This window comes from Lynx canadensis, chromosome B3, assembly GCF_007474595.2.
Source record: "Lynx canadensis isolate LIC74 chromosome B3, mLynCan4.pri.v2, whole genome shotgun sequence".
Classification (NCBI taxonomy): Eukaryota; Metazoa; Chordata; class Mammalia; order Carnivora; family Felidae; genus Lynx; species Lynx canadensis.
Genome location: NC_044308.2, coordinates 49,875,215 through 49,899,724, shown reverse-complemented (window position 1 = coordinate 49,899,724; position 24,510 = coordinate 49,875,215). Strand labels below are relative to the sequence as shown.

At 35.9% G+C, this 24,510-nt stretch overlaps 1 protein-coding gene across 1 annotated transcript in view; it reads left to right on the top strand.

The window, feature by feature from the left end:
* UNC13C (unc-13 homolog C) overlaps positions 1–24,510 on the top strand; it is a 613,702-nt gene that overhangs the window by 254,698 nt on the left and 334,494 nt on the right. The window contains exons 11-13 of the mRNA XM_032593636.1: positions 1,046–1,265; positions 12,828–13,055; positions 14,225–14,366. Coding sequence (XP_032449527.1) covers positions 1,046–1,265; positions 12,828–13,055; positions 14,225–14,366 — 590 coding nt within the window. The remainder of the gene's footprint in view (positions 1–1,045; positions 1,266–12,827; positions 13,056–14,224; positions 14,367–24,510) is intronic.

The window sequence follows — 24,510 nt, the reverse complement described above, 5'->3', positions numbered from 1 at the left end:
ATTGGCACTAAGGAGAGAAATATCGAAGACTGGCCCTAAATATGTCCTGAAGAAGCCCATATTAAATTTCATTGAATGGCCCTATGCTGGGGAACTCAGGTCTCCTCTGTCTACTCATTCAGTGAATTTTTCTACCCCACCAGTGGCTTGTCACTGAGAGTCCTTCCATGTGTTGTAAAAACTTATCTCCCCTTAAAATATTACCATTACCATGGGAGAGTCGCATATAAGTTTTACCTGCTACTAGTGCTCTCTTATTAATTAGTTGGTGACCTTGTTCTTAAAGGATAGGCAATGAAAACAGTCCCTTGTAGAAGGAATTATAGAATGAGAATTCTTTGGAGCTGGGAAGGGTTGAAAGGTCTGGGAGAGTACAGAGTCATGGAAGAGATACCGCTGTAGGATGCAAAAGAGGGGTGGGGATGTTTCTGGATCATTAAGTCAGCATTTAGAATGCTTTGAATCTACTTAACAATCTTACCAAGAACCAGTTTAGACCAAGGATAGCTATTTAAAGATGTGTGTGCATGTGTACACGCTCACACATATATATGCGCGTGTGTATGTGTATATATGTATACTATATATATTATACATATGTTATATATGTATATACAATATATATGTATATATTAATATTTCTTAGGCACCAATATTAGACAGGGACTAGGTTATGCTCCAATGACTGATATAGCAATGAGCAAGAATTTCATAATCCTTCACCTCATGGAGTCCACAGTATAGCAGGGGTGTGGATATTATCAAGTAATTAGAGCTTCTTGCTGCTATGAAAGAAGCTTGCACAACAGTGGAACCCAGTCCAGTCTGGGATGTAAGGGAGTTCTTTGTGTTCACATGACAAATTGGACCCTAGAACACTGAAAAAAGAATAGTGAGCAGAGTTCTTGTCATTACTTAAATCAATAATTAAGGGGCTCTTTCAAAACAATGTTTTCAGGGAAAAATGATAAAATAGTTTGTTATTTGTTGAAATCCTTGAAATACACTGACTTGGCTGACATTGAAACTTATCTCATCTTTACAGAAAATACATGTCTTCAAGAAGACCTTGCAGGCACTGATCTACCCCATGTCCTCCACCACCCCTCACAATTTTGAGGTCTGGACGGCAACAACACCCACCTACTGTTACGAGTGTGAAGGGCTCCTGTGGGGCATTGCCCGGCAAGGCATGAAGTGTTTGGAGTGTGGAGTGAAATGCCATGAAAAGTGTCAGGACCTCCTAAATGCTGACTGTTTGCAGAGTGAGTACCTACTTAGGCTAAAGACACGTATGCATAACCTACATGCTTTCATATTAGGCCTCTGCAGCTCTTGCTGGTTTTCAGTAATTCCACCCCCTACCCCTCCTACTTCACAAGATTCACGTACCACCCATGGCATTATATTGTTGATGCTGTGTTCCCATAGTGCCAGGCTCTGACTTAGATTCCTCAGAATGACCAATTGCATGCTTGTCCAGTAGAAAACTTGAAAGTGGGTTCTGATCTGTTTGGTTACTTCCGTCTCTTAATAGCCCTGTGTGGAAAGTGGGAGTGTGTCAAGTTATGTTCCTCAAACAAGGACTAAGGCACACCCTTGTAAAATATATTTTTAATATTTATTTATTTTTGAGAGAGAGAGAGAGAGAGAGAGAGAGAGAGAGAGAGAGAGAGAGAGAAGGGCACAGAGAGAGGGAGACACAGAATCCAAAGCAGGCTCCAGGCTCTGAGGTGTCCTCACAGAGCCCGATGCAGGGCTCAAACTCATGAACAGTGAGATCATGACCTGAACCAAAGTCAGTTGCTTAACCGACTGAGCTATCCAGGAACCCCAGAAGGCACACCCTTGTGATTACAATAATCTGAATTCTTTTCCAAGCCTATTTGGTATCTTGGAACCAAAGGCTTCATTTTTCTCCACCAAATGAACAGGAATAATAAAATTTATCTCAGAGGTTTATAGGGAAGACAAAATGAAATAGTCTTTGCTAAGAAGTTGGCGAATAGGAGATGCTCAGTGAATATTAATGGCTTCCTCATCCTTTTACACTTCTGTATAGATACATATCACTTCAACCTTTATTAAAAGTTATCTTAAATTTTCCATCTCCAAAAGAAATTATTTATACTAATATTTTATATTAGGTCCAGTAATGCCAAAACATCACAGTCTAAGATATATATTATTGACTTCACTCCTGCATTGATTTGGTTGTGGCTGCTGGCCTTAAATTACTAAAACAAAAAACAAAACAAACAAAACACATCACCAAAGAAGTGTACTTAAACATGTACTTTCATTTGCAAACATTTTTTTTTCATGACCTAATATTGTCCCCTCTGTTTACTGTTTATATGAATATAACCAATAGATAGAGTTCATGGGCTTCTTAAACTTGAGGGGGATCAGAGAAAAATGTCAAAATAAAGATTAAATCACAAATGCTGTCACTTTTGGTTTTGTAGTAAGTCATACTCATTCTACAGTTTTCTCTCCTTTATTAGTATTCTTCCTACACAGTCAAAACTATCAGATCAAATGGAGGCTGTTAATGGTAATGAATGCATTTTTTTTTTTCTTCAGAATAGGTAGTGTGTCTTTGAAAAAAAAATCTAGGAATAACTGCTTAAAAGGAAGGGGTATGGACTCAGTACTAAGCTAATTTTCATAATCTCATAATCCAATTAGAATTGAGTCTACTTATTTAAAAAGTGAATTGTAAACAGGCATCTTAAGAAATAAGCCTATTAGGGTGGTGACGTTTGAGAAAACAGGAGAAATATTGTCATCCAGAAACAAATGGCTTGAGGGGCACCTGGGTAGCTCAATTGGTTTAAGCATCTGACTCTTGATTTTGGCTCAGGTCATGATCTCAAGGTTCATGAGATCGAGCCCCATGTTGGCCTCTGTGCTGACAGCAGAGATCCTGCTTGGGATTGTCTCTTTCCCTCTTTCTGCCCCTTGCCAGCTCTCTCTCTCTCTACCAAAATAAATAAATAAATTTATAAAAACAAAGGACTTGAATATATTAATGAAAAGAAAAGGTGTATATTATACCTCAGAAATTAGCTGATTTTTCTTTCAGTGTTTTAGAGACTAAACATGTCACCCATTCTTTAGATTTTAGAAGCATCTTTATAATCTATATCCATTTCTTAAGATGTGTTGGTGGATATTGGTTAAATTAAGCAAGTTTTTCTATGTGGTTATATATTAAACTCATTATACATTGTAAATTTGAAGATACTTTAAAATGTACATGTAAAATAAAAAATATTTGTGAAAAATTAGGGTGGGTATGAATGGCCCAGGAAGGCAATATTTTCTTTAGTAATACCTCCATACTGTTTCCCTAAAATCCACACTCGCATTGAACAGAAAGAAACTTTGCCAAGTATATGAATTCAATGTCACACCTTTCCACAATAACTATCAATATAATTTGAAAATTTCTCTACAGAATCTGTGACATTTCCTTAAGAAATTTCTATTTTCATTGTGTTAAGCAAGAATTTTGCGCTGGTGGCACACCCTGTGTAAAATATTTCCATGTATGCCTACAATGGAAGAAAAGGACAGAGTTAAAAGGAAAAAAAAAGGAAATCAGAGTTGGAAGGTCTAGTCTAACTAATATAGCCTCCTATAAAAATGAGGATGTTCTATGATTTCTTTCTCAAAATGGTCAATCTGTTTGAACACCTCTAAGAAGAATTTAACACCTTGGCAGGAGCTTAATTCATCACTAGAAAATTCCTGTGTATAAATTACAGCTTGAATCAGGCCCTGCCTCCTGGTATCTTTTACTCTTTAAACTCCTATTCTTTAATCTTACCAATGGAGGGGAAATATTTAATATATGTACTTCAATTGTATATGACAATTTTTCAAATACTTGTCTTTTTCAAATAATAGTCTTCTTCAGGTTTGTAGACCCTTATTATTTTGCTAGTTTTTTTTTTTCTGAAGACATTGAATCTGTCAACATAGACACACACAAATACTCAGAATGAAAACCAAACAAAACAAAAAAACACTTTACATGTTGTCTGACTAGTGATCCATGCCAAGGAGAGGATATGCAAAGTTACTTCAAATTCATTTGAGTTGGGTGTTTCATTCCTATCCAGTCTTGTGTCCATGATTTATACGCTTGTCAAGTGGAATGAGACCAGGTGATTGAAAACCCTGCTCACTGCTCCAGTATTTTCTCACAGAGAAGCATGGAAATGTCAGATAAGTTCCCCCAAACAGCCTCACCTCCATTCCTGTCTAGCTGATTTTATTGGTGGTTCCTTCACTTTACCTCCTTCTTGGCCCAAAGCTGGAAACCATGCATAGTGGTAGACAGAAACAGGAGACCAAAGGGTAGTGGGTCTGTCTTTCAAAGAAGAGAACTGATTCATTCTTGCTCCTTCAGTTTCAGCCAGTGTCGGTAGCCAGAGTCCACCTGTTTTTTCCTTAATAACTTGTTAGTGGCCTGCTATTTAAAAAAAGTTATTTAATTCTTATTTTGGAAACAGAATTTGGTGGTAAAAGAACTGTAGCTAATCAAGAAGCTGTTTGTCACCTGCATGAACTGAATATAACCCATAAGGAACTTGACGTGACAGTTACAGTGGTAGTTTTAGATAAAGAACCAAAAAGACAAAATGTATGTTTGCTGGGGTGAGGTTGTGTGCAGAGTGAGACGTAAGTAGAAGAGAAATCATATATAAAATACTTTCCTTGATTATTGTTTTGAAGTAGAAAAGAGACAACTCAAAAAATTGGAAAAAATATACAAATAATCACGGTATGTAACCCAACTGGCTTATACTTCTTTTCACATCTCAGAGAAGGAATCCCAAAGTCCTATGGAATAAACATTCTGCCTAATTTTAATTCTTAACTGGAAAATATAAGTACCTGCATAAGTACAGAAAATATTTTGCCAAAAGTTCAGGAAACTAGCATCTTGTGAGATGATCTTTCATTCTGTGTGTTTTCCACTGACATGATATTAAGCTTCTGTGTTCTGTTAGCCATTGCAAATTGATAGCATTAACAAAATTTGGCTAGGACACTCCTTTCTGCAAACTAGATATTGATTCTGTTTCTTTTGTATTCGTATTACCACATTTTGCAACTGTGATATCTTAAGACATTTATTTATATATACTAAATAGCTACTTATTTATGGGTGGGAGCTTTATTCTGGGCTTTCAGAGCTCAAGAGAACATAACCACTGCTGTCCCTGGATTCAAGCATGTTTTCAAAAACTTACATGAGTGGATTTGAACACATATCTTGGAATCTTTTAACCTTCTACTCTTTTATCTATCTATCTATCTATCTATCTATCTATCTATCTATCTATCTTTAAATTCAACTTAGTTAACATACAATGTAATCTTGGTTTCAAGAGTAGAACCCCATGATTCACCTCTTACATGTGGCACCCAGTGCTCATTCCAAGAAGTGCCCTTCTTTAATGAGTACTTAGGAGGCTTAGAAGTAGGATTCTGTGTATCCACTGCTCTAGGGTGGAGATTTTCTTTATGTCTCCAGAACCTAGTAGATGTTTTAGCATAGTTAGATGCCAATAAATGTTGGTTAAACAACAAATGAGGGCATGGGAACTGCAGTAAGAAATAGCATGTTATGGTTTAAAGATCATTCTTCCATAGAATCATAGATGGTTAGGGGAGCCTTTGAGATCAGTGGATTGGAGAACCCAGTCTACTGATCTTACTGAATTAACACATAAGCTTGGAGTATATGCCAATCACAACATACCTACTGCATTGACTTTTCAGCAACACTAAAGAGAAAATAATAAATTAACATGGGTAAAAGTGGAACTAGTAGTTGAGTTACTTTCACACAATGGTCATGAACCTCAAGGAATAAACTAATAATGGAGCATTTTCAAGTGTGGGGTAGGCTGCTGTAGGGAGATAAAAATGGTAAATAAGCCTTATATGATGCCATATGTTCAACATAACAGAAGCAATGGATATCTGTATATCCATATCTATATCTATATTTCATAGTTCTGAGTTAGTTGAGAAAGATCTGGCTTTTATTCTTGCTGCTAACGGAATTTTTCAAAACTCTCTGGGCGTCACTTTCTACATATGTGAAAAGAGTTAATAATACTGGCTAACGCTCTTTGGCTGAACACCACCAGAAACATGTCTGTAGTTTTAAAAGTTCACTTTATTATCCATTGCTGCAATGGAGAATACGCATCAGGATAAACAATAGCGCATCTCAGTAAGAGGCTATTAGAAAGCAGACATTGCTCTGGATCAGTTGTTGTCTTGAAATGCAGACAATTCTATGATTATGTGGGTTAAAAAACCTTATCTCCAAGCAGTATAGACAAGAGTGCGTCTAATCGCTGTACTTAGCAAAGAAACAGTGGTTACTCATTAGGAGAAAGAATGTTTGGTATTTTGTGATCTGTACAGTGACCTTGTTTTCCTTTGTGCTTAGACAAACTTGTGAGATGGCCTTGTTTGTCTCACATTAACACTGTCACAGAGTGACCGTGTGTGAAGTTGGTGTCCTGTGAGTTTGCTCGTGTCCAACGGGAGAACAACATGGCATAGCTTTGAGTGCCAGACCAGCTTCCAGCAACATTGTGAACTAGCTGTGTCAGCCAACTTCATTTCAAAGGCTATTTAAGAAAAGAGAAATAGAAAGAAATCTTGTGTTTAATATTATCTTTGTTTTCCTTTTCCTTTTTTTTTTTTTGACAGAGACATGAGAAAAATCTGTTACTAAGAGTGATAAGAACAAAAAAGATCTTTGCTCTATCTCTCCCTTGATTTCTTCTTTTCCTTACATAGTAAAGAGACTTTTGAAATTGCAGACTTTTTTCTTTTTTTCTTAGTTTTAACCCTGATCTATGTAATTTGTGATGCTGCAGTAACTGGAAAAATTATAGAAAGTTAGTATTGAAACAATGCTCATGAGGAGAGCCTGGATGGTTCAGTCAGTTGGGCGTTTGAGTATTGATTTGGGCTCAGGTCATGATCCCAGCCAGAGTCCTGGGATTGAGCCCCCTCATCCATGCTCAGTGCGGAGCCACTTAATATTCTCCCTCCCCTGTCCCCACTAGTCCTCTCCCCTGTTCCTGCTCTCTTTCTCTCTAAAATAAATAAATGAATAAGTAAATAATAAATGAATCTCATGAAATGTAGTAACTTTGACACACAATTTTGAGTGAGCCTTCCTGATTTTATCATCTTTAATATGCAAATCTTTCTTGACTTGTTCTACAAGTTTGCATTCACCAATAATGGTACTATTGAATATGGTAGAAGTTGGGGGTGGGGGCAGGGAAGAAAGGCTGAATTTTGGTTTTGGGCCCAAGCTCAATAAAGTAAAATTACTTTATGGATGGTGGCAGTTCCATGAAAGGGGACCCCCCTGCCCACATTCTCCCATTGTCAGCGATGGGGCACCAATGAGAGTGGGAGATGATGATCTCCCAGTAGCCCTGTGATCTTCCAATTATTCTTCTGTTAAATGTCAGTCCTTTGTTGTGTTTGCGAAATAGAGTGGAGTGTGTGGCTTTGATTAAGAGTAGAGGTTACGGCTGATTTGAAGACTAGGGGTGTTGTGGGTCTTCTCCTTGGAAAGATTCAAGGCATATTAAAAGAGGAGGGTTAAGATTATCTTGGATGTAAAGCCGCTAAAGAGAAAAGATAGAAAATACTAGCCACCAGCCAAGTGCCCACCTACATGATTTCATGGGAAAGAAAAACAGAAGCACCATGAGCAGGCCACCTACAGGATTATACTGGGAAAGGAAAGAAAAACTATGAAGTTTCTTATGTTAGGGACTCCTAGAGAACCACCTCAGTATCAGACCACCTGCATGCATTTCATGCATATTAACCACCTGCCTACTCTGAGTTCACCAGCTTCAAATGCAGGTAAAAATTGTTGGGTATGAAAAATAAAAATATTGTAATAATAATATCTTTTTGTTTCTCTGAACTTTAAATTTTCTTAAATCTTTAAGTGCTTCATTGGCTCCAATCAAGCAAATAGTTACAGAGCATTTAGCACATGGCTGATATTGGGTATGGCACTGTTCATGGGGAGACTTTACAAGTTGTTCCACAGGCCAAGTAATCATATAGCTAAAACCCCCAAATTCCATTTTAATGTATAATTCTTTAATTAGCATTTGTATCTTCACCTTGTGACATCTAGATGTTATACTTGCTTAATTATTAGAATTGAAACTTAAACATTATTTCATTTAATCCTTACCATGATACTGTTAAGAAAGATACTACTATTTCCTTTTGTTTTTCAGATGAGAAAACTAAGGTTTACAGAGATAAAGTAGCCCAATTTCAAATGGGTAGTAAGTGGCAAGTCAGGATTCACACGTGTCTGCCTTCTTCTAGCATACGAGCATCACGAGCCACTCTGCTCCTTTGCCTTATTTAAAAGTGATTTCCTTGATGTATTTCTTCCATTTACATCTGGACTTATGCCCTTGTTTTACGCTCACTATAAGTGCATGAGGTATATAGGCCAACCAATTGCTGCTTTCTAGTGATGGGCACACAGCCTTTGTTTTCTGAAAATTCCAAACCCGAAGCCAAATGCCCAGTGTATTTTGTCTCTTCGTAAGATTCCACAGCACACATAACATTTTACACTGAATTTTTGTTTCTTCCAGGATCATGACCTCAGGGTAAGAGTGTATACAAAATTCCTAACACATAAAATTGAACCTGTAGCCAAATTAAGTACTCAATATGGCAATCATTTTAGGTTTCCCCAAGAAATATTCTGTCTTCTCTATTTTTTGACTGTATCCTATTTTGTAAGCAGCATGCGTGATACTTGGAATACATATTTAGTTGAGATTGGCCTTATAGGCTAGCATGTAAGATAAATGAATACACAGGGAATTGGGTCAGTGATGATAAATAGTTAAGAATTTTGCAAGGTAGTGGCTTGAAATCAGCTGTGGTAGGAGTATTTACACCACAGAAATCTGCTAATATTACAGGTCAGGTTTTGTTTTGTTGTTGCTTTTGTTGTTGTTGTTTTCCCATAGGGGAGGGGAAAATGTGACCACTGTGTTAGGGAAGCCCCTATTTCTGTTAAGGAAGAGATAAAATCATACATTAAGAATGGAGGTTAGTGGAGTGAGGTAAGTGACTTGAAGAAAGTAGAAATGTTTTGTAATAGCTATTGAGAAAAATAAGAAAGAGAAGAGATTGAGACCAAGAGAGAATATTGCAGTTATTATATGTATGTATCTGAAAGAAACACTGAAATTATCAATTGCTGTGTAAAGGTGGTAAAATTGTGAATTTCACATGAAATTTATATGTTTTGGGTAATAATAAAAATTATAGAGACAACTAACGGTTCTGATTTGCTGTCCCTTTAAATTTTGTAGAAGGAAACCATGTGGGATAAGTTTGCCTCTGTCTAAGGATGAAATCTCTTGCAGTTTTGTTGTGCATAATTGTATCGTCTGGTTGTCAATTAAGTGTTTTTAAAAGTAACAATGATAGGGGAACCTGGGTGGCTCAGTCCGACTTCAGCTCAGGTCACGATCTCGCGGTCCGTGAGTTCGAGCCCCATGTCGGGCTCTGGGCTGATGGCTCAGAGCCTGGAGCCTGCTTCCAATCCTGTGTCTCCCTCTCTCTCTGCCCCTCCCCCATTCATGCTCTGTCTCTCTCTGTCTCAAAAATAAATAAACGTTAAAAAAATTTAAAAAGTAACAATGATGCATTCCATTTGGATAATGTATTACACTTTATAAAGTGCTTTCCTTTACATTATCTCTTTTGATCTCATTTATGGTTCATCCTTTGTTGACATATTATTTACTGTATTTCTGTGCAGTTACCAGATCTTCTATAATACACTTTGAAGGAAGAGTCATATAAATGCAAATTTGTTTATATCTGATGACTTTGAGATAAGCAGACTAAGTCTGAATGAAAACAGTAGACCCAAAGGGTTAGAAATTCATGGCAAATCGCAGCTATTTCAGAAACAGTTTCATTAGAAAACTCAGAGGAGGTATGTGGGTTTGAAAAACAGTAGGGCAATGTAAAGTACTTGTAGATCAGTGACAAAAATTAATTACAGATTTGTCTTTATATGGCCAAAGTAGATAGACTTAAGTTGAATCATTTCCCTCAGACCAAACATGTAAGAGTGAAAGTAGTTTTAAAATTCCACATATCTTTTCTAGGAATAACAGAGAAAAGGTTTAAATAGAAGTCTCTGATCCTCTGCTCTCCCCAGAATAGTGGTTTCAAAGTTTATGACTGGTCTCTTTTCTACATATTACAGTGTTCTACTCCAACATCAAGGGCATTGGTGAAGGATTTCACAGATAATTGTCAAGCTTACCTAATTTACTTCTTTAAAAAAAATTCAAGAGGCAGTTGTTGAGTTTAGAAATTTGATTCCTTTAGATAAAAAATTGCTTGATATTCTACCTTTGAATTTGGCACTTGTTGCTTGAATGGGCATTATTTTGTGGGTAGTGGTCAGCTGGCTCTTCCTGAATTTAGAGAAATAATTTAAAATACACTTAACTCTCAAGAACGTTAACACTTTTTTCCTATAGTCTTTTGGGAACACTAATAGCCAAAACAATAATAGTTACTTAGAAATTGGAGGAGACTTACGGTTTATGGCACTTTTAACCTATTGAACATTCATTCTTAGGATGGCTGTCACATACCAAACTTTTGGGGTATTTTGAATCTTGCGGTAACTTTTTCAAGTCTCCACTGTCTTTCTATTTAATGAATATTTAAGTACTTGAAGTACAATATGCCTCTTGGGTAGCTGGAACTATTAAATGTAGCCTAAACTAATTTCATTGTATAAGAATTATGCACTGTGCAGTTAAATCATTACTGATAAATTACAAGCATGGTTAATTGTTTAAGGATGTGTAATCTACTAATGTGTAGCTGTTCCAGGGCCTGTTTAAACAGATGACTGGGACATTTATAATGTCCTTTCAAATTACCTTAAATGCAATGCTTTCATTTTTAGTATTTTTTAATGTGGTTTAAGACTCAAAGGTTTATTTTGTTTTTTAATGATAAAGACAGGGAATATGCTCTATCATTAAAATATTCATCCCTCTAACTTTCTCTAATTACATCTTGGTTATTAGGAATGTATTTTTCCCACATTAGGAAACAAATGTTATACTTTTAAATAAATGCAGTTTTTCACTAAAGTACTCCTGTTAAATTGATTATGAATTTATTATAAGGAAAGTTAACAGCTGACCTCTTCCTCTTTGTCTTAGATTCTATGCTTAAATTGGGCTTAACATGCAAAGACTTATATTCAAAGAACATTACTGAAGCTATCCTTTGTGGTAGAAATGGTGCAGATAAATTATCCCATTTAGGGATGCCTGCACGGCTCAAGTCTGTTAAGTGTCTGACTTCGGTTCAGATCCTGATATCAAAGTTCATGAGTTTGAGCCCTGCATCTGGCTCTGTGCTGACAGCTCAGAGCCTGGAGTCTGCTTTGGATTCTGTGTCACCCTCCCTCTCTGCTCCTCCTCCTCCTCCTCCTCCTCCTCCTCCTCCTCCTTCTTCTTCTTCTTCTTCTCTCTCTCTCTCTCTCTCTGTCTCTCTCTCTGTCTCTCTCTCTCAAAAGTAAACATTAAAAAAATTTTTTAAATTAAATTATACCACTTAGTCTCTAAATGTTTCACTAGATATTAGTATGCCTAATTCAGGAATATAATATTTCAAAAAATTGTAAGTTGGATAATACAGTCATTTAGATGAAAATTGGAATTGTTGCTAGCTATGAACATGAGTTTTGTTGTTTTGTTTTTATTCTTTTCACAACATCTCAGTTGTTCTGATCCAAAAAATATTTGGTTTCAGCAGTGGCAATTCCTGCAGTATTGGTACCTGGGGTTTTGCATTCTCATTTCATTCTCACTAAGGAACCATGAGAGTTGGAATCATGGTTTGCTGTTTACCTGTTGTATAATATTGTGCAACCCACAGGCCACACAGAACATTGAGAGTATCTGGCTGGTAGTTGGAGAATGTGAGGGACCCAAGAACTGACTTTTGGAAATCCTTCACTGCCAAAAGGATTGGCGTTATAAATAAAAATGCCCAGAAAGTTGAGACCAATCACCAAAGTACTAGATATCAAAAAGGGTTTTAAGTAGAAATAATTCAGCCTGTTGACAAGTGTGGCCATATCACAGAATGAGAGTTCAAGCCTGTGGTCTGTCAGGTATTTAGAGATCACCTAGCCCAGTGGTTTCCAATTTAGTTCCAAGTAAAATCTAACACTATATTTCAATATATAAGAGAGAGTGGTAGTGTTTATTTTATAAGAAGAATTTAAGCACTCAATTATAATAAATTCCATCATTAAAAGTAAGCACTTTGAACACAAGTATTTGAAATTCTGATTTTTGAATGACACTTGCCTTACATATACAATCTATTTCTCACATTTGTGTGTGGTATATATGTGGAGTATATAATATCATTATTGTGTGCATTCTGTTTGTTTTGAAAATTTGGATGACATATTTCTACAACCCCTGATTTCATCAAATAACAACAGAAAAATACTGGGAATCATGCAAGCCCATTTATTTGCCATTAACTCAAAAGACTAGTTCTGAATATTGTCCAGCAATATTTGTTTGTCCTGATTTTGTCCTGATCTCTCCTTAAAACTAAATCATTTATTCATTCTCATATTCGTTCTTTTTCTCCCTCCCTCGGGCTATCACAGAGTAACTTTACATACATGTACATCACCATTGATTTTTCCATTATAGGAGCAGCAGAAAAGAGTTCTAAGCATGGTGCTGAAGACAAGACACAGACCATCATTACAGCTATGAAAGAAAGAATGAAGATTAGGGAGAAAAACAGGCCAGAGGTGTTTGAAGTAATTCAGGAAATGTTTCAGATTTCTAAAGAAGATTTCGTGCAGTACACAAAAGCGGCCAAGCAGAGTGTACTGGATGGGACATCTAAGTGGTCAGCAAAAATAACCATTACAGGTAAAAGTAGTTATCTTTAAAATTTCGATTCCACACTGAGATTTTCACATGTCTTAGAAATCACTGCTAATAATAAGAATAATAGGTAAAGTAAGTAGAATTTTTCTTTCTTGTCAGTATTGACCAGTGTAGTTGTATTTCAAAGTTCTCATGTACATACTAGATAATTGAAGTAATTTCAGTCTGTTGGTTGTTCTAATCAAAAGCTCTTCCAGAGGAAGAAGGTAGTCTTTTACAATAGACTCATCAATGCCCTACAATTTCCAAGAGATTAGCTTTGTAGCTGTCTGCCACTGATAAATTACAAGAGTAGCTCAAGATCTCTTTAGTCAGTTTTTCTTAATGAGAAAACACACATTATTTTACTTAATCCGTGATCAATACCCCTCAAACAATTGATCCTAGAGTCAAGGCAATTTGAGCTTAGTGATGTCTGAAAATATGAACTCCTGAAGTTGCTTACAACATTAACAACAAGCTCATGCATGTTGTGTTAATGTTACCAAGCGTCTTAACTTACTCATATGGCACTTATAAGATAAAGAAGCTTTTTATTTACTAGGTTGACTTGATCAATAGTGATAGCAAACTTGGGGTGATATGACTCTTGGTTTGGGTTCAGGTAATAATCTCATGGTTTATGAGATCAAGCCCCGAATCAGGCTCTCCGCTGACAGTGCGGAGCCTGTTTGGGATTCTCTCTCTCCCTCTCCCTCCACCCCTTCCACGCTCATGCTGTCTGTCTCAAAATAAATAAACAAACTAAAAAAAAAATAGTAACAGCAAGCTCATAAATAGAAGTACAGTTTAAATTACAGACATTTGGATTATGTTGGATAAACTTTTGCATACTGTATGTGCATCATTATTTCTCTATGTGTGTATGCAGTAATCTATATATAAGTATATAGCTGATGTGTATATGAAAGTGTATGTATATAGTTAATATTCATTTCAAGCAAAAGCAAATATTCAAGGAAGGGTTTAATACTTAGCATTTTAATTATTACATTAAGTATTTTTTTAAGTCCTAATGTTCATAATAGAAGCCCTGGAAGTGCATCTGTAAACCCAGTGTACAATGTGTTAGAAAATGCTTCATTATAAATAGTCCCTTTTTTTGTTTGAGGAAATCTTTATATTAAAATGTCCATTTTGGCTTATTTCAGTGGTTTCTGCACAAGGCTTGCAGGCAAAAGACAAAACAGGGTCTAGTGACCCATATGTTACTGTTCAAGTTGGAAAGAACAAAAGAAGAACTAAAACCATTTTTGGAAACTTGAATCCAGTATGGGATGAGAAGTTTTATTTGTAAGTACATAGTGTGAAAATATTATGCTTGTTAATGCATTTGGGAATAAATTTAGTGGAGGCATGCTAAATATAGAAGCAATAAGTATCTCATACTATCTATGCAAAAAATATAAAAAGTAAGATTGTTATGAAGTCACTTAATACTCTTACATTCTTTATTCTTTATCTTTGGAAGCAAGTGAGTAGAAAGAGTATTTCAAACAAAAGGTGGCAATAAGTATATAGAAGCAATAAGTATCTCATACTATCTATGCAAAAAAATATAAAAAGTAAGATTGTTATGAAGTCACTTAATACTCTTATATTCTTTATTCTTTATCTTTGGAAGCAAGTGAGTAGAAAGAGTATTTCAAACAAAAGGTGGCAATAAGTATATAGAAGCAATAAGTATCTCATACTATCTATGCAAAAAAATATAAAAAGTAAGATTGTTATGAAGTCACTTAATACTCATATTCTTTATTCTTTATCTTTGGAAGCAAGTGAGTAAAAAGAGTATTTCAAACAAAAGGTGGCATGGTTGGGGTGACTTTACAGGAGAAAAAGGAATAAATAATTTTGTAACTTGGGTTGACCCAACGCAATGAGGAATTTACTGGCTTGATTGACCAATATTTTGACGTATGAAGATTTATGTCTAAAGGCAATAGGTTTGGGCAGGATCTGGCCCATCCCACCTACACCATGATGAAATGGTTGATGATAACTTTTACAACCTCTCATTATCTTTGAGGTCATTTATTTTTAAGCATCTTATATTTTACACTAAACAGCAAAAAGTTATTTTTCTGACATGGGTTCTTTTCTTTCTAGAGACATAAAATTACTTCCACTTAGCATTTGGTAGAAATGAAAATTCCTAACCCTGAATTTAAGGACAGTCATTTCATTTTCTTTCCTCCTTTCTGTGCTGATGGTTTAAACATGGATCTTGTTAACATGCTAAGTAAGTGAACTTAACACCTCCAGCTTGTTTGGGAATATAGGCAATAGTGAGTAAGAAATGAAAAGCTCTTCTTGTGTATATGGGCTGATGAGGGAAATGTTGAGAAATAGACTTGGGAAGTTTGTTGGGACTAAATAACAGTGGGTGGTATAGAATGAGTTTGGATGGTTCCTCCCTTCACACTGATAGAAGGAACCATTTTTATATTCCTTCATTTGTTAACAGAAGGCAAAAATCAATTGACAGTCATAATTTCAAGCCTCGAAAGCAGTAAAATAATGAATCAAGCAGGATAAGGGCAACAAAAAAGGACAGGACTATGGCAAACTTAGAGCAACTGACTCTTGGAAAAATAGTCTAATTCTAGAGTACTTTGCGTTAAAAATCCTCTTCATCCCCCTATTGCACCTATTCCACCTATTCAGCCCCCTTTATCCCAGAATTCCAGACAACCAGTGATCTTTTTACTGTCTCCATAGTTTTGTCTTTTGAAGAACGTCAAAGGGTTGGAATCACACAGTATGTAACCTTTTCATGTTGGCTTTTTTCTCTTAGTAATAGACATTCAATTTCCTCCATGTCTTTTATATGGTTTGATAGTTCATTTCTTTTTAGCACTGAATTTTATTCCATTGTCTAGCTGTGTCACAGTTTATTTATCTGTTGACCTACTGAGGAACATCTTGGTTGCTTCTAAATTTTGGCAATTAAGAATAAAGCTGCTATAAACTTTCATATGCAAGTTTTGGTGTGAACATAAGTTTTCAATTCCTTTGCGCAAATGCCAAGAGGCATAATTGCTGGATTGTATGGTAAGAATATGTTTAGTTTTGTAAGAAAACCAGCAAACTGTCTTTTAAAGTGGGTGTACCATTTGGCATTCCCACCAGCAATGAATGACGGTTCCTGTTCATCTGAATCTTCTTTAGCATTTGGTATTGTTTGTGTTCCAGGCTTTGGCCATTATGATAGGTGCATCGTGGTATATTGTATTAACTGTCATTTCTCTGATGACATATGATATGCAGCATTCTTTCAAATGCTTATTTGCCGTCTGTATATCTTCTTTGGTGAGGTTTTTATAAGAATTTTTAAAGAAGAGGTGTTGTTTTTTTTTTCTAATTGTTGAGTTTTAAAAGTCTTTGAATGTTTTGGATAATAGTCCTTTATCACATGTGCTTTTTGAAAATATTCACTTCTTATTCCCTTTAAATTGTCTTTCTCTACTTCACTTTTTAACACATGCACAACTTAAAACTGTTTTGATGTCCTTGACTGCCAATTCTAACATCTCTGTCCATTCTTAGTAAGTTTTGCCTGATAGATTTTTCTCTTCATTATGTGTCATATTTTCCTGCTGCTTCACATGCCTGGTAACTTTATATAGGATGCCAGATTGCAAAAATTACCTTGCTGGTTGATGGATATTTCTGGCATCCTATAAATATTTCTGAGCTTTGCTGTGAAAAATAATTAAGTTACATGGAAACAGTTTGGGGTTTTTTTTGGATGTTGCTTTTAGAATTTGTTAAGTTGAAATGAAATAGTGCTCAACTTTGGGCTAATTATTCCTCAATACTGAAGCAAGACTCTACTGTGTAGTTTCCCCACTGACTCATGAATGATAAATTTTTCAAGTCTTCCAGGTAGAAACAAGCACTATTTCTGGTGTTGGTCAGTGCTGGGCACTGTTATTTGTAATTCTTTTGATGCCTCTTACCTGGGCCTTGCGTGGTTTCAATATGTCTTATCATGACTTACTTGATTACTCAAGAGGAGCCCTCTGCAGATTGTCAAACTTTTCCTTCTGTTCAGTTCTTTTTGACATTATGCCTGTGGCCTTTAGCTGCCTTGGTCTTCCTGGATTTTGGCTCTGTGTTTTTCACTCAGAGTCCAGTGGACTCCACCTGAGTTCCTTCTCCTTGCACAGTGACCTGAAAACCACCTCAAGGCAGTTAACTGAAGTAATCATAAGGCTCACCTTATTTGTTTTTTGTTTCCTTGGGATCACTGTCCTTTCCTGGCACATCTCCAGTATATTAAAAACCATTCACTTTGTCCACTTTTTGGTTTTTTGTGTGGGAAGGTATCTCAAGTCCATTATTCCCTCTTGACTAGAATTAGAAAGTCTGGAAATCTGAATTTAATTGATAAGTAGAATTAAATAAAACAGTATGAGAGTCAACACAAGACATGCCAAGCAACAGCCAAGTTCTAGAGATGTTTTGTCCATAGATTGCCAGTTATGTGTGTGAAATAAAGCATCCATGCAAAGGAATACAATAGTATAAATACTTACTGTAATATTTTAATACTGCAAGGGGTTCCCTTGAGAAATCAGCTGAATAATGTAATGATAAGTGCATACATGTGAGGACACTACCCAAGAACAAGATAAGGACTATCCAGAAGGTCTAGGTGTGCCTGCCCGATGCTCATCCAGGTCAGGAATTGAGTTTGTTCCCACCAGACAAGATAGAAAGCCTCATAATTGATGGGGCATGTATACAGAAGAGTATACTGGAATAGACAGTTGAGACAAGAATTATCTGTATTTGGGGGAAGTTTTCATATAATTCACTGTACTGTATGCCTTTGGTTTTTATTTTGAGAAGATGCATTATCTACAATGGCAATAACAATATATCTATTTTTTAAGCAACACTATTTTCAAGGAAGGAGAAATTCAAATTCAAACCCATTGCGCTCTGCTGTTCATATCATATATATATATATATATATGGATATATATATATGGATATATACACACACACATATATATAATTTGCATAATATTTTCACAATATTTTTTGCTCTACAGACCATGTGTGAGTGTTAAGTTATACTCACACATGTTTTCTATTTGTCCCATCTAGAATACCAAAAACAAATGCCTAAATTTGCAGCAGTAAGTCTTTTTGTTGCTGGTTTCTAGAACTCCACCATTCCATCCATAATAGTGAGTTTCTACATTGCTGGTTCCAGAAAATATTATTTTGAATCTACCTGTGCATGCTTTCATTTTACCATGAAAGGCATGAGAATTTCAAATTTATCTTCTTTTATAAGGAGTTTTCTTTTGCAGAAGAAAATGAGTTCATATTGAATTTATGTGAAGATTTTGAAAAATGCATACAAATCATAGATGAGCTCATCCATGCCTCCCACTACCTTGACAGTTCTGCCCTGTGAACTGGAGTGTAAAAACGTGTCCTGACATTCTGAAAATAGGATATCTTATGAATAGTATGGCTATAGTTTGCATTTTGGGTAATTAAATTCTAAGCTTTAGCTTTTTCACTAAGAAAAATAGTAACAATCTATACCTCACAGGATTGTCCTATTGAGATTATGTGTATAGATTTCATGGCACTTGGTAAGCATTAAAAATGGCAGTATCATTATTAATTGTAATTATTAGCATTAATAACATAATCACATCCCTTGTGGTAAGATTCAGGACTTTATAGCAAACACGGCAATAATGTTTTCATGTCAAAAAAATCTCTTCTGAATAGTGAGGCCAAGAGAAGACTAATGAACAAAATGCTGTAAAAGGTAAGTATTACTGAAAAGAATTAGAGAACTAAAATTAGCACAGATCTGAGAGATTGTTTTATTCAACTCCCTCATTTTAGTGAAAAGACTATTAGGTAGGTAGAGCCAAGACTACAAAGCAATCCCCTGTTCTGAAGCCACAAAGAAGATGCAAGTAAAAATAAAGAGGAGTATTTTTTCTGACACCTAAACTATTCTCTTGGGAAAAGTCCTTTGACCTGAAGAAGGCAGGCACTCACAAGGCTGATAAGATGAAAATGAAAATGAAGTAATTTTTCAAACTTGTTTTGTTTGAAAGTTTAATAACCCCTCATTAATGGCAATCTGATACTCTCAAGAGATTAATGCTAAGTAATTTCTATTTTAATTTTACCTCTCTTACCTTGAGTTAAAAAAAGAAGTTTAAAATTTTAATCTTCATAAGACTATGGATGTTGTATGAGTTAAGAATGGGGCACTCTAGAAGGTTTCTGCCAAGAACAGAGGCATGACCATTTGAGCCCTTGCAGAAATACAGGTTAGGAGGGGTTGTAAACACATACAAGTTTTAAAGCATCATATGGCTATTAATTAAAATAACCTATATGAAAGTGCTTTGAAATGATAAAGTATTACATAAATCTAAGGTGCTTGTTATCTTTGCTCTTTGATCCTAGTAAGTTGTATATTTGATCATTTCATAATTAATTATGACATTCGATATTATTTTCCTATGCTATAGTTAATGAAATGTTTTATGCTTATCACAAATAATTTCCCCAGGAGGAAAAGGTGTAAGTTTCTTCCAGTGGATTTTAGAGAGAAAATGGCAGTATAATCTGCCTATTTGAATAAAATTTTGGAGTTAAGAGGCTTACATTTATGTTATGTAGATACTATTCTTTCAAGACTCTATGGTTGATAGTTGGTGCTTTGTTTTTGCTAAATTATAAAATGAAAACAAAACTTCATGCTGACTCCCTCCTATAGGGAAGCTGGCAGACATGTGTTATTTTTTAATTAAAGTTTTTATTTAATTTTTAGTTAGCATATAATGTAATATTAATTTCAGGTGTATAATATAGTGATTCACCATTTTCATATATCACCTGGTGCTCACCACAAGTACTCTCCTTAATCCTCATCATCTATTTTACCCATCCCCCATCCACTTCCCCTCTGGTAACCATCAATTCTCTATGGTTAAGAATCTGTTGCTTGGTTTCCCTCTCTCTTTCTTTTTTCCCCTTTCTTCATTTCTTAAATTCTACATATGAGTGAAATCATATGGTATTTATCTTTCTCTGATTTATTTCACTTATCGTATTACCCTCTAGCTCCATCCATGTCATTTGCAAATGGCAAGATTTCATTCTTTTTCATGGTTGAATAATATTCCATTGTGTGTATGTCTCACATCTTTATCCATTCATCAGTCATCGGACACTTGGGCTCTTTTCTTATTTGGCTATTGTATAGATTGTTATAAACATCAGGAAACATGTATAATTTTGAGTTAGTATTTTTGTATTCTTTTGGTAAACACCTAGTAGTGCAAATCCTGGATCATAGGATAATTCTATATTTAACTTTTTAGGAAACTCCATACTATTTTCCAGAGTGGCTGTACCTGTTTGTGTTTCTACAAACAGAGCAAGAAGGTTCCCCTTTGTTAGTTATTTTTTTAATTTGTATTAAAGAATTATTGTAATTTTTAAAAAATGATTATTATTTACTTTTGAGAGAGAGAGAGAGAGAGAGTCAGAGTGTGAGCAGGGGAGGGGTAGAGAGAGGGAGACATAAAATCTGAAGCAGGCTCCAGGCTCTGAGCTGTCAGCCCAGAGCCCAATGTGGGACTCAAACCCACCATTCGTGAGATGATGACCTGAGCTGAAGTCCAATGCTGAACCAACTGAGCCACCCATGTGTCCCTAAAAAATTATTTTAATAACATAGTCTAGTCAACACAATGCCTGTGGTAGGAGTACAAACATATTCCCATTATTTATGGTGGTGTTGAACAGGCACAGCAATGGTGTTTAAACACCTTACTTATGTAATTGACTAGACAACCACCTCCACTCGCTTAGTGGATATCAAATTCCACCCACATTTCCTAAGTGCCCATTTATGCAAATCGCTGTACTTACAAGGCCAGTGGAAAGTACTGACTTGAAGAGTGACTTCACATTATACCAAAAATCCATCTAGACTACAACTTGATAAACTTAAGTTCCAGAACTTTTCTGGATAAACATGCCTCTTGACATCCAGAAGCCCTTTAGCCCCTGTGAATCTGTTTCACCATGAACAGTGTGCAAAAAAATTACTCCCTACCTTTAGTCAATAAAATTTCTTTTAAGAGACATTGTACATGCAGACTCTTAACATGTAAGCACTAGAAACTCATAAAATTGTTGTTTAGAAAGGCGTAATTGCCTTGATCCATTTGAAGAATGTCAGCCATGTTCAATTTACAGCTAACCAGATACGGGGCACACAGGGTGCCTCAGGCTCATGGCTCCCCACCTTTTCATGTGCTGCTCAGCTGAGGGCTGAGTAGGAATTAAGCATAAACCAAGCTCTATAGGAGATAGCTTATTTAAATGCTACAATTAAATACAAATATCTCCATAGCACAGCAGATCAATATTTTAAAATGACAACCTGCATGTGATCAGTGATTTGATTTATTGCCTAGATCACTAGCACAGGCCTTTTCTGGGCTACTTGGGAAAGGAATATTTCCTCAGTTGTCTGTGCTAGTTTACAACAATGGTGTTAACATCAAGAAGTCATTTGTCAGGAAGATTGTTCCATAACTGTCTAAAGCAAAGAGTTTAGTCACACTTTGTGGGATTAGAAATTCGTTTACTAATCATTGTCTGTATTGTGAGTATGCCTGGTGGTAGGGAGATATAATAACCAGTACTGCCTTTTACTTAGTAAATGAGATGGAGCCATTACCCATCCACACAGCAGAGTCAGTAGAATAGCTTTACTTTATCACTGCTTCATACCAGAAACTAAGGGTTTTGTAATAAGGAGAGGAAGAGTATGTGGAAACAGATTTGGGCTGAAGTCACTGAAGTGTGAACTTAAGGTCTCCAAAGAGAGTTGATTGCCAGTCAACAATCACTAAAATTTCAGATCAGGACAGATACTTGGAGATAGCACTGTGATAGTCCATAGGCCGAGGTATAAAAGGCCTTGTACTTAGTTGCAAACTGAGAATTAAATAGAATTTAAACACAATCCCCCAAATCTTGAGGAAGCAGTTGGATTAAAAACAGCAAACCCTTGGGGGCAGTGAGGACTATTCTATAAGGGTGCTATACTTAAACTAGTCTATGGAAAAGGGATTATTTTGAAACAGATTTTATTACACAGACACAGAAAGCCCCTGCAGGAATCCAGGAAAAGGCAAACAAGAACTCCAAAATGGCAGCAGTCAATATGCTCTTTTTTTCCTCTCTGTTCTCTGACAGTTTGTTCATCTGTATCTGTTTTTCCCTGTCTCCACTTCTTATTTCTCTTTTCCCTCCATCTATCCTGCCACTCTATCCCTCCTGCTCTCCCTCCCACTTCTCTTTCTTCTTCCTTCTATCCTCTCTACTCTGGTCTGATTCCTGATCACTATTAAATAGCTTTTCATATCATTAACTTCGATGTGGTCCATAATGGCCTTGGCCCTGTGGCCATGTGTCTCTCAACTCTAGCACTCAAGAGTTTTTTCCAGGAAGGTTCCTTGCATTTTAACCAATTAGTCCAATTCATCTTTATAAAATAAAGCATACAAGTTATGTGTTATTGGTCATTATGTGATAAGAACACCTTACACCCATCAGTTGTGCTTTGTGTGAGGAAGGGAAGGAGGAAAATCCTGGTGGTCTCCTGGTGATTAATTTGGCTTTGTAGGTTAAAGCAATTGCCCCTAAGTAGACTATATCTAGTCAAGGCACCAGAACCATCTGGATCTTTCAAGTGTTTTTGAGACCCAAAGATTACAATTCCAGTCAACCTCTACTTGGTTCTTCCTCCTACTTCTTGGGTGTACCCCATGTGTAGACCAACCATTTTGAAGGCAGGAAAAGAAGATCACCATGATAGTCATATTTTGCCAAAATGGAAGTTTGCAGATCTCTAATGACCCAGAACAATAAAGTGAAAATTTGATTTCCTGGGCATTTTTTTTTCAGTACCATATCTGACAATCTTTAGGGAAATAATTCACTCTTGATACTACAGACACTGAGGTAAATATGAAAGATGATTACTTCCCCTTAAGAGTCCCCCACCCCTCCCCTTATCAGCTGGGGACAGAGAGAGTCCATCCTTAGAAGTTAGGAGAGAATGGGCAAGTCTGCCTGGTGTTGCCGCTTTGGCTAGCTTTGACAATAGAAGAGTTATTTTTTTCTAAATAAAGGGTATTTAAGTATGATAATATTTGAAAGCTGAACAAAAGAAGTTCTAATAGAGGGGTGCCTGGGTGGCTCAGTCAGTTGCGCATCTCACTTCAGCTCAGGTCATGATCTCACAGCTCGTGAGTTGGAGCCTCATGTCGGGCTCTGTGCTGACAGCTCAGAGCCTGGAGCTTGCTTCGGGTTCTGTGTCTCCCTCTCTATCTGCCCCTAACCCACTTGCATCCTGTCTCTGTCTTTCTCAAAAAATAAACAAACATTAAAAAAAATTTAAATGTATCTCACCACAGGACATTAAAAAAAAAAAAGTTCTAATAGGCAAGTGCCTTGTTGAAGAAATCTTAATGTTTAGGAAGGAGAATCTAAAACTCAAATCATTGAAAATATCATAATTATAGGCATTTATATTTGTTTAGCTATTTACTCTGTCTCCCTTCCTGTCACATATATTACACTTCACAATGCTTTACAAAGCATTGTCGTTATTGTCATTTTACAGATGAGAGGTCAATAGATAATTTCTAACGATTTTATCTAGCAAGTTGAGTAAAAGAACCAACACTCATTTTCTTCTATGACCACAGTAAAGGCCCTTTCCACGCTATTTCATTCAGTTATGAGGATCATTTGTTCAAACCAATCACACAAAGAGAACCATGGAAAAGTCAGTATAAAACAATCCCATATGAGAACAAGATATGGAAATGGAGATATGGAAGCTATTTAAAACAAAAACAAAAAAAAGACAAACCTAACTTCTATAAACTAAACATACAATGTACAAAATGAAAAGTACACTGATTAGGAATGATAAATTAAGTATTACAGAAGAAAAGACTATTAAGGATATAATGATAGCAAAATAGAAACACAGAAAAAGTAAAAAATATATACAGCAATGAGACCATTTAAAGCACCCAAAACCATGTAATTGGAGTATTCTAAAGGACAAAGAAGAAAGATCGGTACAGTAAAAAAAAAATTGAGATAATAGCCATTTGTTACCAAGTTAGATCAAAAGTAGAAACCCATAGACTCAAGAAGCTTAACCTCTAGCATAAGAAAATGAAAACAAAAATTACACTAAGATGCATCATCATCACATTATTCAAAACCAGGGGAGAAGAGAAAATCTTGAAGGCTTCTAGAGAAAAAAGACACATTATATGCAGAGTAAGATAAATAAAGATGGCAGCATACTTCTCATAAGAAATGATGTTAGTAATAATTGAGTAGG